The sequence below is a fragment of the Chrysochloris asiatica genome, unplaced genomic scaffold, assembly GCF_000296735.1.
Source record: "Chrysochloris asiatica unplaced genomic scaffold, ChrAsi1.0 scaffold00119, whole genome shotgun sequence".
NCBI classification, from domain to species: domain Eukaryota; kingdom Metazoa; phylum Chordata; class Mammalia; order Afrosoricida; family Chrysochloridae; genus Chrysochloris; species Chrysochloris asiatica.
In genome coordinates, this window is record NW_006408637.1 from 8,265,010 (window position 1) to 8,279,994 (window position 14,985).

The 14,985-nt window shown below is 39.9% G+C and overlaps 1 protein-coding gene across 1 annotated transcript in view; it reads right to left on the reverse strand.

Moving 5' to 3' along the window:
* The window catches only part of LOC102816376 (mitogen-activated protein kinase kinase kinase MLK4-like), a 122,702-nt gene that overhangs the window by 44,875 nt on the left and 62,842 nt on the right, over nt 1-14,985 (reverse strand). The window contains exon 5 of the mRNA XM_006868590.1: nt 9,269-9,509. Within this exon, the coding sequence (XP_006868652.1) occupies nt 9,269-9,509 (241 nt within the window). The remainder of the gene's footprint in view (nt 1-9,268; nt 9,510-14,985) is intronic.

Here is a 14,985-nt window from a genome sequence, read left to right on the forward strand (position 1 = left end):
TGGTGCTCTTCATCATGTTTTGATATTCTAGTGCTGACAGTGTTCCACTTCTACTTGATAAGGTTTTCAGTGACTAAATATTTGGAAGTAGTACGTCTCTCATTCCTAGTCTGTTTTCATCCAGAAGCACAACTGAAACCTGTCCACGGTGTGTGACCCTGCTAGTATTTACAATACCTGTGGCATAGCATCCAGAATCACAGCAACACAGAAGCCACCACAGTACGACAAACTGACAGAAGGGTGTTAGCTAATCCTCTTAGACTAACTTATATGTCTGCTCATTACTGTCATATGACTTTTCCCTCACAAAAGTTAATAATTATAGCAAATAAGTCATTTTTGTTGTTATTTACTAATTGGCTTCAGGTCCACTCCCTCTCCCCAAATATATTGTAAGTTTCATGTGGTAAGGATGCAGTGTTGTCTCCATCATTGCTATCTCCCACTCCAAACAAGTCAGGGCCTGATACATAAAAAGGGATGAGTAAATCTGTGTTCGATGAATGTTATCTGTTAACATTATAGCAGGGGCATTGTTTATTTCGGTCATCACATCCCTCAGTACTTGCACATGGTAGATACTCAAGTTTTGCTGAATACAATACCAGGATTTGGAATACAAAACAAATGGAAACAAAGTACCAAGGAAGCGGCTTCTTCAATAAGACCAAATAAAAAATTTAAAAAGACATCGAAAGAAAATTTACCGTGGATAAGCAAAGCACTACTAAAGGAGAAAAAAAATGTACAAGACCTTTTACTTTCCAATCTCAAAACCTACTACACAGCCACAGTAATCAAAGCAGCATGGTACAACAAGAAGACACACAGAGCAATAGAACAGAATTGAGAACCCAGTACTAGATCCATTGACTTCTGGCTAGCTGATCTTTGACAAAGGGCTGAAATGAATAAATGCAGGAAGAGAAAGTGTCTTTAACAAACAGTGCTGGCACAACTACACATCCATTTCCAGAAATATGAAACAGGATCCATATCTCACACCACAAACAAAAATGAAGTCAAGATCAATCAAACACCTACAGTCAAACCTAGAACTATATGGATCATCAACAGGTTCTAACTGTTGCTGTTAAGTGTCGTCAGTTCTGATTCATAGCGACCTTGGATAGGGTTTCCAAGAAGCAACTTGTGGGTATGAACCACTGACCTTTCAGTTAGAAGTCCAGTGCTTATCCTACAGCACCATATCAGGACCTCTAGAGGTCTTAATATGTGGTCATAAGGTATCAAACATAACTGAAAACACACAAAGAGTAAGGCAAACTAAAAGGCTGGGGCCTCCTAAAAAACTAGATAGTTACGTGAATCAAAAGATCATGAAAAGAATGAAAGGAGGACCTACAGCCTGGGAGGAAATTTTGGCAATGGTGTATCAAATAAGGAACGTGATCTATAAAATTTATTGAAAATACCAACACCTCAACAAGAACAAAAACAAACAATCCAATTAAAAAATGGGCAGAGGACATGAACAGGTACGACTCCAGAGATACGAAGAAATGTTCATGGTCATAAGCTATTGTTGCTGTTGTTGTTAAGTGTCCTTGAGTCGGTTCCAACTCATAGTGACCCTGTATAGAGTTTCCAAGGATTGGCTGGTGATCTTGAACTGCCAACCTTGCAGTCCAGCGCATTAACCTGCACCACCACATCAGGACTCCATTGGAGAGATGCAAATCGAAACAATAATCAGATATCACCTCACCCCAACGTTGATAGCAAAACACACACACAAAGACAAAAAGCAGAGAACACAAACATTAGCAAGGACATGGTGAGAAGAGAATCCTCAGAGATTGCAAAATGATGCAACCACTGTGAAAAACGTTATGACACTTCCTTAAAAGATTGGAAACAGAAACACCAGAGTGACTCAGAAATCCCTCTACTTGGTTTGAATCACAGTGACACTATATAGGGTTTGTGAAGAGCGGCTGGTGAGTCTGAACCACTAACCTTTCAGTCCAAACCATCCTGGCAGTCCAGTGCTTATCCCATAGCACCACACCAGGACTTGATAGATAGCCTAGAGAAATAACGGCTGCAACATGAATAGCGATATTCACACCCATGTTCACTGGCGCACTAATCACAATATTAAAAAGATGCCAACAAGCTAAATACCCCATAATGGAAGCATGGATAAACAAGCTACGGCACATACACACAATGAAATGCTATGCAATGCTAAAGAATAATGCTAACTCGGCAAAACCCTTTATAACACAGATGAACCTGGAAGATAGAATGCTGGGTGAAATTAGTCAAGCACAGAAGACACATATTGTATGAGACCATGATTGTAAAAATTCAAGAAAATGTTTTCACATAAAAAGAAACATTCTTTGATGGTTATCAGGGGTGAGAGGAGGAAGGAGAACAAATAATGGCAAGAGGGTAAACATGTGCTAACAGGTAAAGAGGAAGACGATATACAATAAGAGGAAAGTTAGCAAAAAATGATGGAGGCAGGGGAAGACACTGGGAAGGGTACAAGAGTTAATGGCAGCAGAGGTGAGTACTGTGAAATACACAATCCTGCAATAACAATCCAAATCCTGAGTCTCACTGTGGCACTGTGCGTGGTACTGTGGGTTAATGCACTGGACTGCAAAGTCGGTTTGAACCTGCAAGTTTGGTGGTTTGAACCTGCAAGTTTGGTGGTTTGAACCTGCAAGTTTGGTGGTTCAAGCTCACCAGCCGCTCCTCGGAACAGGGTCACTATGGGTTGGAACCGACTTGATGGCACTTAGCAACAACAACCAGCAAATAGACAGAGAGTCACACAACACAGGCTAAATGGGTGTGTAAGGGAAGAGTGTGAGGAAACTCACAAATCTGTATAGATTTGAAGGAAGATAACTATACATAAATATTTACTGCTGCAAAAACATCATATATCTGTTGCAGCATATGTTTTTGTGTGCCATCAAATCAGGTCCAGCTCACAACAACCCTGTGCAGGGTTTTCCGAGAGCAACTGGTGGGTGTGAACTGCTGACTTTGCGGTTACCAGTCCAGTGCTTAGCCTACAGCACTACACCAAGGCCCATGTTGGAAGTTATGAAAACGTCTTAGAAATAACCAAATACCTTGGGCAAAGGACTTGCTAGGCCTGGAGGCTCGCGACCGTAGTTTTGAGGGAGATCAAAGCCAACTGGCATAGCACAGTCCACAGCCACGGTTCCACCTCCGACCTGGCTGAGTAGCGACTGGGGTCTTCAAAGTGCAGCTAAGGTGCAACTAGTGGTCTCTTCCTGTCCAGAGGAAAGAAGAGTCGAGAGAATCAAAGAGGCTTGGGAAAAATTAGTACAATGGATTAAAGGAATAGGTAAACATCTGTCTCCATGACCCTGAGACCAGAAGAACTAGATAGTGCCTGGCAACCATTACCAACAGCTCTGAAAGGAATCACATTAGAAGGTCCTAGATAGAGTGGGAATAATGTGGCCCAAACTCAAAATTATTAAAAAGAAAAGAAAGAAGATCAGGCTTATTGGGCGAATTGTTGTTAACTGCCTGACTCATAGTGACCCTGTATAGGGTTGCCGAGGAGTGGCTGGTGAGCTTGAACCGCTGACCCTGCAGTTCAAACTAACCTTGCGGTCCAGCACATGAATCCACAGAGCGGTTGGATAGAGATTGGTAAAGCTCTCCAGACCTGGCCCTTGGTCACTCTTCAGGTCTGGAAATGAACTCACCACCATGGTTCAATTTTCAGCCAAACAGATCAGGAAGGAGAACAGTGAAACTAAAGAGGTAAGCACGCTTTAGTATAGCTAACCATCTGAGATCAAAAGCGGGGGGGGGGGGCACATCTACCCAAGGAAAAAGTTCAAAAGGGTCGGAAAGGAGGAATGCAAATAGGAAACACAGGGAGGCAGTGAGACAAGTGCTATCACATGTGGGGACTGCAGTCAATGGAATGAAGCAAAGTGTATGGGACTTGTTAAATGGAAAACTGATCGGCTCCGTAAATCTGCACCCAAGTCACAATAAAAAACTACTAAAGTACAAATTATAAAGTATTTACTCAAGGTAGACCAGATTACGTAAAAGACAATAGCTCAGCTGGACTTGATGACCAAGTAGAAAGAGGAAAGAAGGTGGTAAATGAAGAAAAGACTTTTACCCACAAGATATGGAGGTTTATTTTAGATAAGTCCAGTTAGCCATGTGATTTGTTACAATCCTGTGGAGGCAAATTCCTTATGAAGCTTCCAGCAGGATGAGTGCTCCAGTCTACAGTAGAAGGCTAGAGTGCTCTTGGATTGCCCCAGAAGGAGACCATAAGGGCCAGGCCGCAGTATTTGAATTATAAGTCATCTATACAACCGATGAGAGAAGAGACACTAAATGCCCAGCATCGCGCATTTACAAAGCATAGAACAAGTATCAAAGGCATGCCATTAGATTTTATTAATGCCTAGATTCAGGTTCAGTGGACTTCTGATCTTCTGGAAAATTCTAAGTTCTTTCACTTCAAAACAAACAAACACAGAACAAGGTCTTCTTTAGAATTATCTTTTGTGTCTATAAAGCAGGAAAACATTGATTCTGTCCCTGTTTTGCATTTAGGAAAAACTAAAGATTCTTGGGACACAGAAACTCTGGAAGACATTAAAACCTCTCTGCCTTTTTCCTACAGATTCTAAACGCACACCTTGGCTTGAACAGACATAACAGAGAAGGCTGAAATAAAGCAATCTCAGAATACATCTCTCCACAAAGACCATACTTTTTCTTTCAACAAATTCAAAGAAAAACAATAAACTCTCACAAAACATATTTTAATATTGTCCTATATTATTTATGCTGTCTCATTTTTAAAACAATAATTGTCTTTCTTTTGTAACCAGCAATGAAAGAACTCTAAGAGGAATAAGTAAGTTTTAGTTTTACATCAGTAAGTCATTGGAGCTAGAAATAACCAAAAGATTAGAAATGAGTATCAATGACTCTCAAAGACAAAATCGGAAGCAAATCCAATTATTCACATTTAATACAAAGATTCTGCAACAACTCAATTGCTGTTGTTAAGTCCCATCCAATTGGTTCTGACTCATAGCAACCCTGTGTAGGGTTTCGAAGGAGCGTCTGCTGGGTGGGAGCCTCTGGTCTTGCTAGCCAAACAGACCTTGTGGTCCAGTGCGTTCTTCTGCAGCGCCACACCAAGACGCCAGAAAAAAATCTTTAGGGACAAATACTAAAGGCTAGTTTGTAATGTCTCAAATAAGCGTCTGAGAAATTCTGTAAGCTAGTTACATATGTAGAAAAATCCTACAAGAGGAATTCAAGTAATTTGGTAAGCAACTCCCTAAAAGCAAAGCCTCACCATTCAATCAAGGAAGATCATATGTTTTCTTTCTTAATAGTGTACTATTAAATAGTACTAAGAAGTCCAGGTGTGGCACTACGGGCTAATGCGGCAGACTGCAAAGCCGTCTGAACTGCAAGGTCGGTGGTTCAAGCTCACCAGCTGCTCCTCAGAAACCCTATATAGGATCACTATGGGTCAGAACTGACTCGACGGCACTTAACAACAACAACAAATAGTACTAAAATTTGAAAATTCAAATATTTTTCCAGAAAAAGATAATATCAGAGACAACTAATTTTCATGAACTTCAGGTTCAAATAATTTTGTCTTCTATCAAAATTGGTGAATGAGAAAAAAAATTTTCTTTTTATAGATATAATTCTTTTCCTTTTTTGGATATGTACCCTAAATGTGTGTGTGTGTGTGTGTGTATGGGGCAGGGAAGGAAGACTAGATTTAGAGAATTGTGATGAGGAAAATCACCTTTCTTCTGCCAGTATGCTGGACTGTGGTGGCTTAGGGGTTGCTGTGATGTTGGAAGCTATGTCACAGGTATTTCAAATACTAGAAGGGTCACCCAGAGGGGACAGGCTATATCCAAGCTTCCAGATTAAAACAGACTAGGAAGAAGGAGTCGACAGGGCCACTTATGAAAACCATGTGACTAGTAACAAAACATTGTCTGATATATTGCCAAAAGATGAGCTGTCAAGTCAAAGGCAATCAAAGTCTGACTGGCTAAGAGCTGCCCCCTCAAAGTAGAGTCCACTTTAACGGCAGGGATAGAAAGACGCTTTCAGGACCTTCATTTGTTGATGGGGCACAACTCAAAATGAGAAGGCACAGATACAAACATCCATTACTAATCAGAACATGGAAGATATGAAATATGAAGCTAGGAAAACTGGAAGTTGTCAAAAATGAAATGTGATGCATAAAGATAGAAATACTAGGCTTCAGTGAGCTGAAATAGACTGATAGTAGCCATTTTCAGTCAGACAATCATATGATTTATTATACCAGAAATGGCAAATTCATGAGGAATGGTGTTGCATTCATTGTCAAAAAGAGTATTTCAAGATCTGTCTTGAAGTACAGGGCTGTCAGTGATAGATAATATCTATACTACTATGAGGAAAAGCAATTAACAAACTATTTAATCAAATTTACACACCAACCACCAAAGCCAATAATAAAGAAATCGAAGAAGTTGTTCAACTTCTTCAGTCTGAAGTTAATCAAACGTGCCATCAAGATGCACCGATAACTACTGGGAATTGGAATGCAAACATCAGAAACAAACAAGAAGGTTAGGTAGTTGGAAAGTAGAGCCTCGGCGACTGAAAAAATCCAACAACTTCCTTCCTCACTGCAAATACCTTTTTCAACAACATAAATGGTGACTGTAAATATGGACCTCGCCAGATAGAATACACAGGAATCAAACTGACTACATTTGTGGGAAGAGATGATGGAGAAGCTTAGTATCATCACCCAAAACAAGGCCAGGGGTTGACTGGGGAACAGCCCATTAATTGATCATATGCCATTTCAGGCTGAAGCTAACAGGTTTAAAACAAGTCCATGAGAGCCAAACTACAACCTTGAGTACATCCCACCTGAATTTAGAGATCATCTCAAGAACAGATTTGATGCATTGAACTCTAGTCATAGGTGACCACACAAGTGGTAAAATAACCTCAAGAACATCACACATGAAGAAAGCAAAAGGTCATTAAAAAGACAGGAAGAAAGAAAAGATCAAAACGGTTGTCAGAAGAGACTCGGAAACTTGCTCTTGAAGGTAGCGTACCTAAAGTGAAAGGAAGAGATAATGAAGTGAAAGAGTGGTACAGAAAATCTCAAAGGCCAATTCAAGAAGACAAAGAAAAGTAACTGAAGGGTTGGTTACGATGAGTCAGTATCAATTCAATGGCACCTAACAACAACAACATAATTTATTTGAAAGCATGTTCCTCATCATAAACAAAATATTTTAGCTTTGAATGATGGCTAATTGGCACCTAAGACATTTCAGTCCACAGTCCTCCAAGTTTTAGTACAACTAAAAGCAGCTACCAGAAGAGAGCTGTCTTCTTTGTTTTTTCCTCCCAGAGAGGCTTAAGATAAAATCAGTAAGGGTCCACAGCCTATTCTCACCTTAGCAAACCAAATATTTAATGATGAATACTGGATACTTGGAGTCCCGGTGTGGTGCGGTAGGATAATGCACTGGTCCAAAAGGTTGGTTTGAATTGCAAGGTTGGTGGTTCAAACCCAACAGCAGCTCCTTGAAATCCTATACGGGGTGGCTATTAGTCAGAACTGAGTTGATGGTAGTTAACAACAGATACTGATGACTACCACTAACTAGCAATTTTTGATCAATTGAAGACATCTGCAATTAGCTAAAAAGTTACAGTATGCTTCAAGGTTTCCAGTATTTCATTGAAATTATTTTACAAAGAAATTTTATATACCAAAAAACCCCAACACCAAACCTGTTGCCATCTAGTTGATTTAGACCATACAGGCCCTGGAGGACAGACCACTCCCGCAGGGTCCCCAAGGTTGAAATCTTCACAAAGGCAGATGGGCCCATCTTTCTCCCTGATGGTTGGCGGGCTCTAATCACGATTATGAGCCAAGTACTTAACAAGTATGCCACCGGGGTTCCTGATCCACATTTTATATAAAACAGAAACTGCTGTTACTATTGTTTAGAACAAACTTCGGTGCCATTTACACATGTCTTAGAAAAACGTCTGATTCTATAAACTAGACTCTTTATGTTGTAAGTACCACTGAGTTGGTTCCAATGCACAGAGATCCCGTAGAGACGTTCCAAGACTAAAGCTTTTCCGGAGCCTTACAGATGTGTATTAAATATTTACCTCGCTCTATATATCACCTTGCTCTGTTCTGTAACCATTTTTCCCTGATATTAAAAAGAATTATAAAATGCAGTGAGAGTATTTGCTCACTAAACCAAGTATAACATAATACTAAAGATCTTAATTGAGTTAATATATGAGTATATTTGCTATTTTCCATTCTTTTCCATGTTTCCCAAAACACGTAGTTCTTTTTGTTTTCGCTGCAAAGTTTTAAAAATATTTTAATAGATTTCCGAGATTTACTAGTTCATTTTTGTAATTCAAGGACGCTAAACTCTCAGATGAAAACAGCAATATAGTTGAATTACTTGCTATATATACTTAGTTGAAAGTACGAACAACATCAGGCATTTCAGACTATTTGGAAGCAATAAACAATTAAATAGCAGTAATTTTGTTGTCTGAACTTTTACAGTGGCTTAGAGCAGTCAGCCAAAAAGAAGTTCTACTTTGACTTCAAAAGGAATTAATCAATTAATATAAAAGGTTGCTGAGAGTTAAAAACTCGTATTTAAGGTACTGCAATTCAGTCCTTATGCTGGTTCAGAAATGGAAAATCACTGGTTCATTTTATTGTGAACACAGAGTTCCTGGGTGGAGGAAAACAGGGAACGTGCTCGCTGCTCACCAAAATCTGGAAGCCTGAGTCTACCCAAAGTTTCCTCAGAAGAAATGCCTGGTGTTCCGTTTCTGAAAAATCAGCCATAGAAAATCCAATGAAGCATAGTTCTATATGATACACGAGTTTCCAAGAGTCAATGTGTATCTGACAGCAACTGGTTAACCAGTTCATTATAAATATGAATTGACGTAAACAACGGAAAGTACCTAATTATTTAATATGTTTAAATGCTACTTCCCATCTCTTCAGTTCTGATGAAACGAAGCATACATGAACACATCTATGGGGGGATTCAAAAAGTCTGTGAACAAATGGAATTCAAAGATAATGGAATTTTCCCATGAACTTGTTGAAGGCCCTTGTACATGAGAACCTTCAGGCTATGTCAGAAGACAATCATACCTGAAGGTAAACTGATTCGATGTCCATCTTTGAGCTTTAAACGACTTCTCTTAAACTTCCCCTTCCGCTTTTTCACATTAGGTTTCTCCTGGTTTAACTGGAAGATCATGATATTCAGTTCCCGCTCCAGGACATCAATCTCGCGCTCCGCAAGCTGCTGTTCACGCCGCTTTAGCAATTCTTCCTGAGACTTCTGCTGAAGGGCGGCTCGTGTCAGCTCCTCTTCACGTGACCGCAGCTCCTGAGACAAAGAGTCACACCAACCCAGTCACTCCCAGGAAGAAGAAGGGCAGTGATTTACTTCAGCACAAAACTCACACTCCCCTGAGCCCTCTGACGTCCTTGTACAACCAAGAAGCTGAAATTTACTCTTCCTCTGCTCAAGCAACCATCCGGTCATTCAACTCGACACAGAGAAGAGCTCCTCAGAGTAAAGAAAACTAGAGCTAAGACCTTCCACTTAAACCCAAAGCAGCTGCACAGGCTCCATCTTGCTCTCTTATCTTTAGGATCCTAAAAGTTGTTGTTGTTGTTATGTGCCGCGGAGTCCATTCTGACTCATAGCGACCCTGTACAGGGTTTCCGAGGCTGTAAACCTTTACGGCAGCAGAAAGCCTCATCTTTCCCCTGTGGAACAGCTGGTAGTTTCGAATTGCTGACTTGTGGTTCGCTGCCCTATTCATAAACACTACGCTACCAGAGCTCCTTGATCCTAAAAGAGGCATTGTTGTTATTGGTGTTGTTAAGTGCCGTCGAATCAGTTCCGACCCATAGCGACCCTCTACAGGGTTTCCAAGGGTGTAAATTTTTACAGGAGTAGAAAGCCTCATCTTTCTCCGGCGGAGCGACTGGTAGTTTCGAACTGCTGACCTTAAGGTTTGCAGCCCGATTCGTAACCACTACGCTATAGCCAATTTCAAACACCCAGTAGTTTTTTGTTTTTTATTTTTACCTCTAGCTTTATAATCATCTGACACAAATATGTACACTGTTGTTGTTATTAAGTGCCATCGAGTCGGTTCCGACTTACAGCGACCCTGTACAGGGTTCCCGAGGAGCGGCTGGTGAGTTTGAACTGCCGACTTTACAGTTCAAACTGACCTTGTGGTCTAGCACTTATCCTACAACATCACACCAGGACTCCTAAAATTTACATTAACACATTAACCCAATTAATGAATCCCAGATGTGAATGGCCCATCTTAAAATACAGCCAAAAGTTAAAACTTCATCAACTCAAGGATACTTAAACCAGCCACTCCTTGGAAACCCTATAGAGGTCGCTATGAGTCAGAACCAGTAGGCACTCAACAACTACAACAGCAATGCTAGTTACAAAAGACTGCAATTGATTTTTTTTGTTGTTTTAACTTACAGACATCCATCGGTACTTTAGGTTAGTGGTTTAGGCACTTGGCTGTCAAACAAAAGGTTGGTGGTTCAAATCCACTAGCCACTCCACAGGAGACAGATGGCGCAGTCTACTTGCATAAAGCTTTGTAGCCTTGGAACCCTATCAAATACTTATTCCCTGTACTACACGGGTGCTATAAGTTGGATTTGACTCAAAGGCAGCAAGCTCGGTTTTTGGGGTTTAGGGTGCTTAATAGTTTGTTTAGAGGTTACAACATCTTGGAAGCGAATGTTTTTGAAGTCAGCTGCCGGCCCACTGCAAATGAGAATATGACAGCTCCAAATGATAAGACTAAGCAATATACATTCACTATGTAACTTTTCAGGATCACATTAACATTAATGCATGAAAGATACTACGATATACAAAGATCGTACATATTAGAAAAACTCACCTGTCATGATAATTAATGATTACAGTTTAACTTTCTCTTGGTTTTGGTTTTAGAATTACTGAACATCTGAGAAATAGAAAATCTACTAATTGAAGAATACTTTAATCCTATTAGAAACCAATTTTTCAACAGTAAAACTAAGACGTCTACAAAGTTTAAAAACCATATCCCCATTTCTGAAATTTGTTTTGTTCTTTGCAGAAACAAGCATATCCCTTTTAGTGATGAACGACTTTCTATTACAATAATTTCTACTGTAAATCATCCTGTTAATAAATCAAGCATCGACACAGAAATCAAGGAATCGGCAGCCATATGTAATTTCATATACACCTTTACCACCACCACCACCATCTTTACTAGGAACAACAGATGGCTTGTCAGGTAGAATGTTACTCATAAATGGAGCTGAGTATTGCCCAAGCTTTCCCACATCTTGCTTTTGAAACTAGAAAAGGTACAGCAAATAGAATAAATGATGAAGTAAAAGAGCAGAACAGAAAATTTCAAAGGGCAGCTCGAGAAAATAAAGTATTACGAAATACACAAAGACTTGAAGTTAGAAAACCAAAGTGAAGAACACGCTCAGTATTTCTCAAGCAGAAAGAACTGAAGAAAAAATTTCAAGACTTGATTTACAGTATTGAAGGATTCCATGGGCAAAACACTGAATGATACAAAACACATTAAAAGCAGCTGAAACAAATCCACAGAGTCGCTGTACCAAAAAGAAATGGCTGCTGTTCAACTATTTCAAGAGGTATCATATGATCAAGGATCGATGGCACGGAAGGAAAAAGTCCAAGGGCATTAAAGGCACTGGCAAAACTCAGGCTTCAGGAGTGGATGGAATACAAACAGAAATCTTGAAACAAACTAATGCAATACTGGAGGGACTCACGTATCTAAGCCAAGAAATTTGAAAGATAGCTAGCTACCTGAGCAATCAATTGGAAGAGATCCATATTTGTGTCCATTCCAAAGAGAGGTGACCCAATGGAATGTGGAAATCATTGAAAACTACATTAATATCACATGCAAGTAAAATTTTACCGAGGATAATTTTTAAATGTTTGCAATAGTACATAGACAGGGAACTATCAGAAATTCAAGCTGGATTCAGAAGAGGCTATGGAACTACTGATATCATTGCTACCATCAGATGGACCTGAGCTGAAAGCAGAGACGAGAAGACAGATGTTTACTTGTGTTTTATTGACTGTGCGTGCCCAGGCATTCAACTGTGTGAATCATAACAAACTATGGATAACATCGCAATGAATGGATATTCCAGGAGACTTAACTGTTTGTACTCATGAGGAAATTGTACATAGACCAAGAAACACAAGAAGTAGCCACCGAATGGATTAAAATCAGGAAAGGCATGCACTAGGGTTGTTTTCTTTATTCATACCTATTCAATCTGTATGGTGAGCAAATAATCTGAGAAGCTGGATTATATGAAGAACATGGCATCTTTGGAAGAAGACTCATTAATAAAAACCTGTAATATAAAGACTGTATAACCTTGCTTGCTTGAGGCAAGGAGGACTTAAAATATTTACTGACGTTGACCAGAAACTTCAACCTTCAGTATGGACTTCACCTCAAAGTAAAGAAAAATAAAATCCTCCCCAACTGAACCAATAAATCACATCATGATAAATGGAGAAAAGACTGAAGTCATCAAAAGCTTCATTTTGTTAGGATCCACAATCAATACTCATGGAAGTAACAGTGAATAAATCAAATGACATATGGCATTAGGCCAATCTGCTGCAGAAGATCTCTCGAAAGGGCAAAGATATCAGTTTGAGGACTAAGGTGGACCTGACCCAAGCCATGGTATTTTCAGTAGCCGTATGTGCATGTGTAAATTCGACAGTGAATAAAGAAGATCAAAGAAGAATTGATGCGTTGGAATTACGGTGTTGGTGAAGAATATTCAAAGTACCATGGACCACTAGAAGAACAAACAAATCTGACTTGAATTAAACAGCCAGAATGTTCCTTAGAAGCCAGCATGGGAAGACTTCATCTCTCATACTTCAAACATGTCATCTGGAGGGACACCGTGCAGAGTCAAGTGGAGGGTGAGCAAAATAGAGGAAGAGCACCTCCTCCCCTTTAACACGATGAACTGACAAAGTGGCCGCTACAATGGGCTCAAACATAACAGCAATTGTGAGGCTGGCACAGGACTAGGCAGTGTTCCGTTCTGTTGCTCATGGTGGTGGTAGTGTACTGAGGAATCGGTTCTGACTCACCGTGACCCTGAATAGGGTTTCTGAGGCTGTAAATCTTTACGGGGGCAGAAAACCTCATCTATCTTGTGTGAACAGCTGGTAGTTTCAAACCTACCAGCCTGACTCGTAACGACAACTACTAGAGCTCCTTTCTGCTGTGCATATTGTGTGTCGTGGATTCGGTTCCGACCCATAGCGACCCTGTACAGGGTTTCCGAGGCTGTAAATCTTTATGGGAGTAGAAAGCCTCCTCTTTCTCCCATGGAACAGCTGGTAGTTTCGAACTGCTGACCCTGAGGTTAGCAGCCCGATTTGTAACCACTACGCTACCAGATCTAACTCAACGGCACCTAAGAGCAAACCATGAGTAGGCCACACTCTGAACAGGCCTGTCTTAGAAATACTGATCAGAGAAGACAGACTACAAATGTATGGGAGAGACGAGATTAAAACACGGGACTGAAACAACAACTCAAGTTGATGAATTCCTTGGATTTTATTACAAATGAGTTCAAAAGATACCGTGAGTGGTTCTATCAGTACAATTATAAAGAAAAACCAGCACAGAAGGCCATCTTCCCACAAATAAATAGACTATCAAGAAGGACTGGGAGCCCTGATAACAAAGCAATGTATTTACTCACATCTCACTAATTCTGAATTTAGGATAAGCACTGGACCACAAGTCAGTCTGAACCACAGGTCAGTGGTTCAAACTCAGCCACTCCTCGGAAACTCTCTACAGGACTAGTATGAGCTGGAACCAACTCGAATGCACTTCACAACAACACACCAAAATACATTAAAATTTACCTTGAAAATGTTTTTCATTGTTGTTGTTTTGGGTCCTAAGTAAACTGCATGAGCAAAATTGATGGAGAAATTATTTACTTAAAGCGATGTACACACAAATCATTTATACTACTATGTACCAGCTGATTCTTATTTCTTCATGACACTATGCCAGATATAAATTATTATTTGCTGCTGTGTCCCAGTGAGTTGGTTCCGACTCACAGCAACCTTGTACAGGATTTCCAATGCTGTAAATCTTTACAGGGGCAGAAAATCTCATCTTTCTCTTTCAGAGCAGCTGATAAATTTGAACTGCTGACCTTGAGGTTAACAACTCAAAATGTAAGCCATCCGTGATTCTCAAATTACTATTTATTATATGAAAATACAAGAAAGGGAAAAGTTACACATTTGAAAATACACTTGAAAAAGTAATTCTGTAATACATTTCTCAACTGGTGGTCCTCCTTAACCAGTTTATCCAAATTATATGTTTGGGAACAGTATATAATTTCCAGTTAACTTTCTAATCAAACTCACCTATTGCCTTCCCTTTATATTCCAGTGATGTTGATAACAATCCAATCAGCTGTTGTTAACAAGGCTTCAAACTGGTTCCATGCAGTTCCAAACCTCTACTGAGAATGTGCTTTTCCATCCCAACCCTGACTGTTAAAAAATGAAATGGCTAGTGGACTAAGGAAGGGAAGCAAATGAAATTCAATTGGACTTACTGTGTATCACCATTACAGTATTTAAAGAGCTCTGGTAGCGTAGTAGTTATAAGTCCAGCTGCTAACCTCAAGGTCAGCGGTTCAAAACTACCAGCTGTTCCGCGGGAGAAAGATGAGGCTTTCTGCTTCTGTTA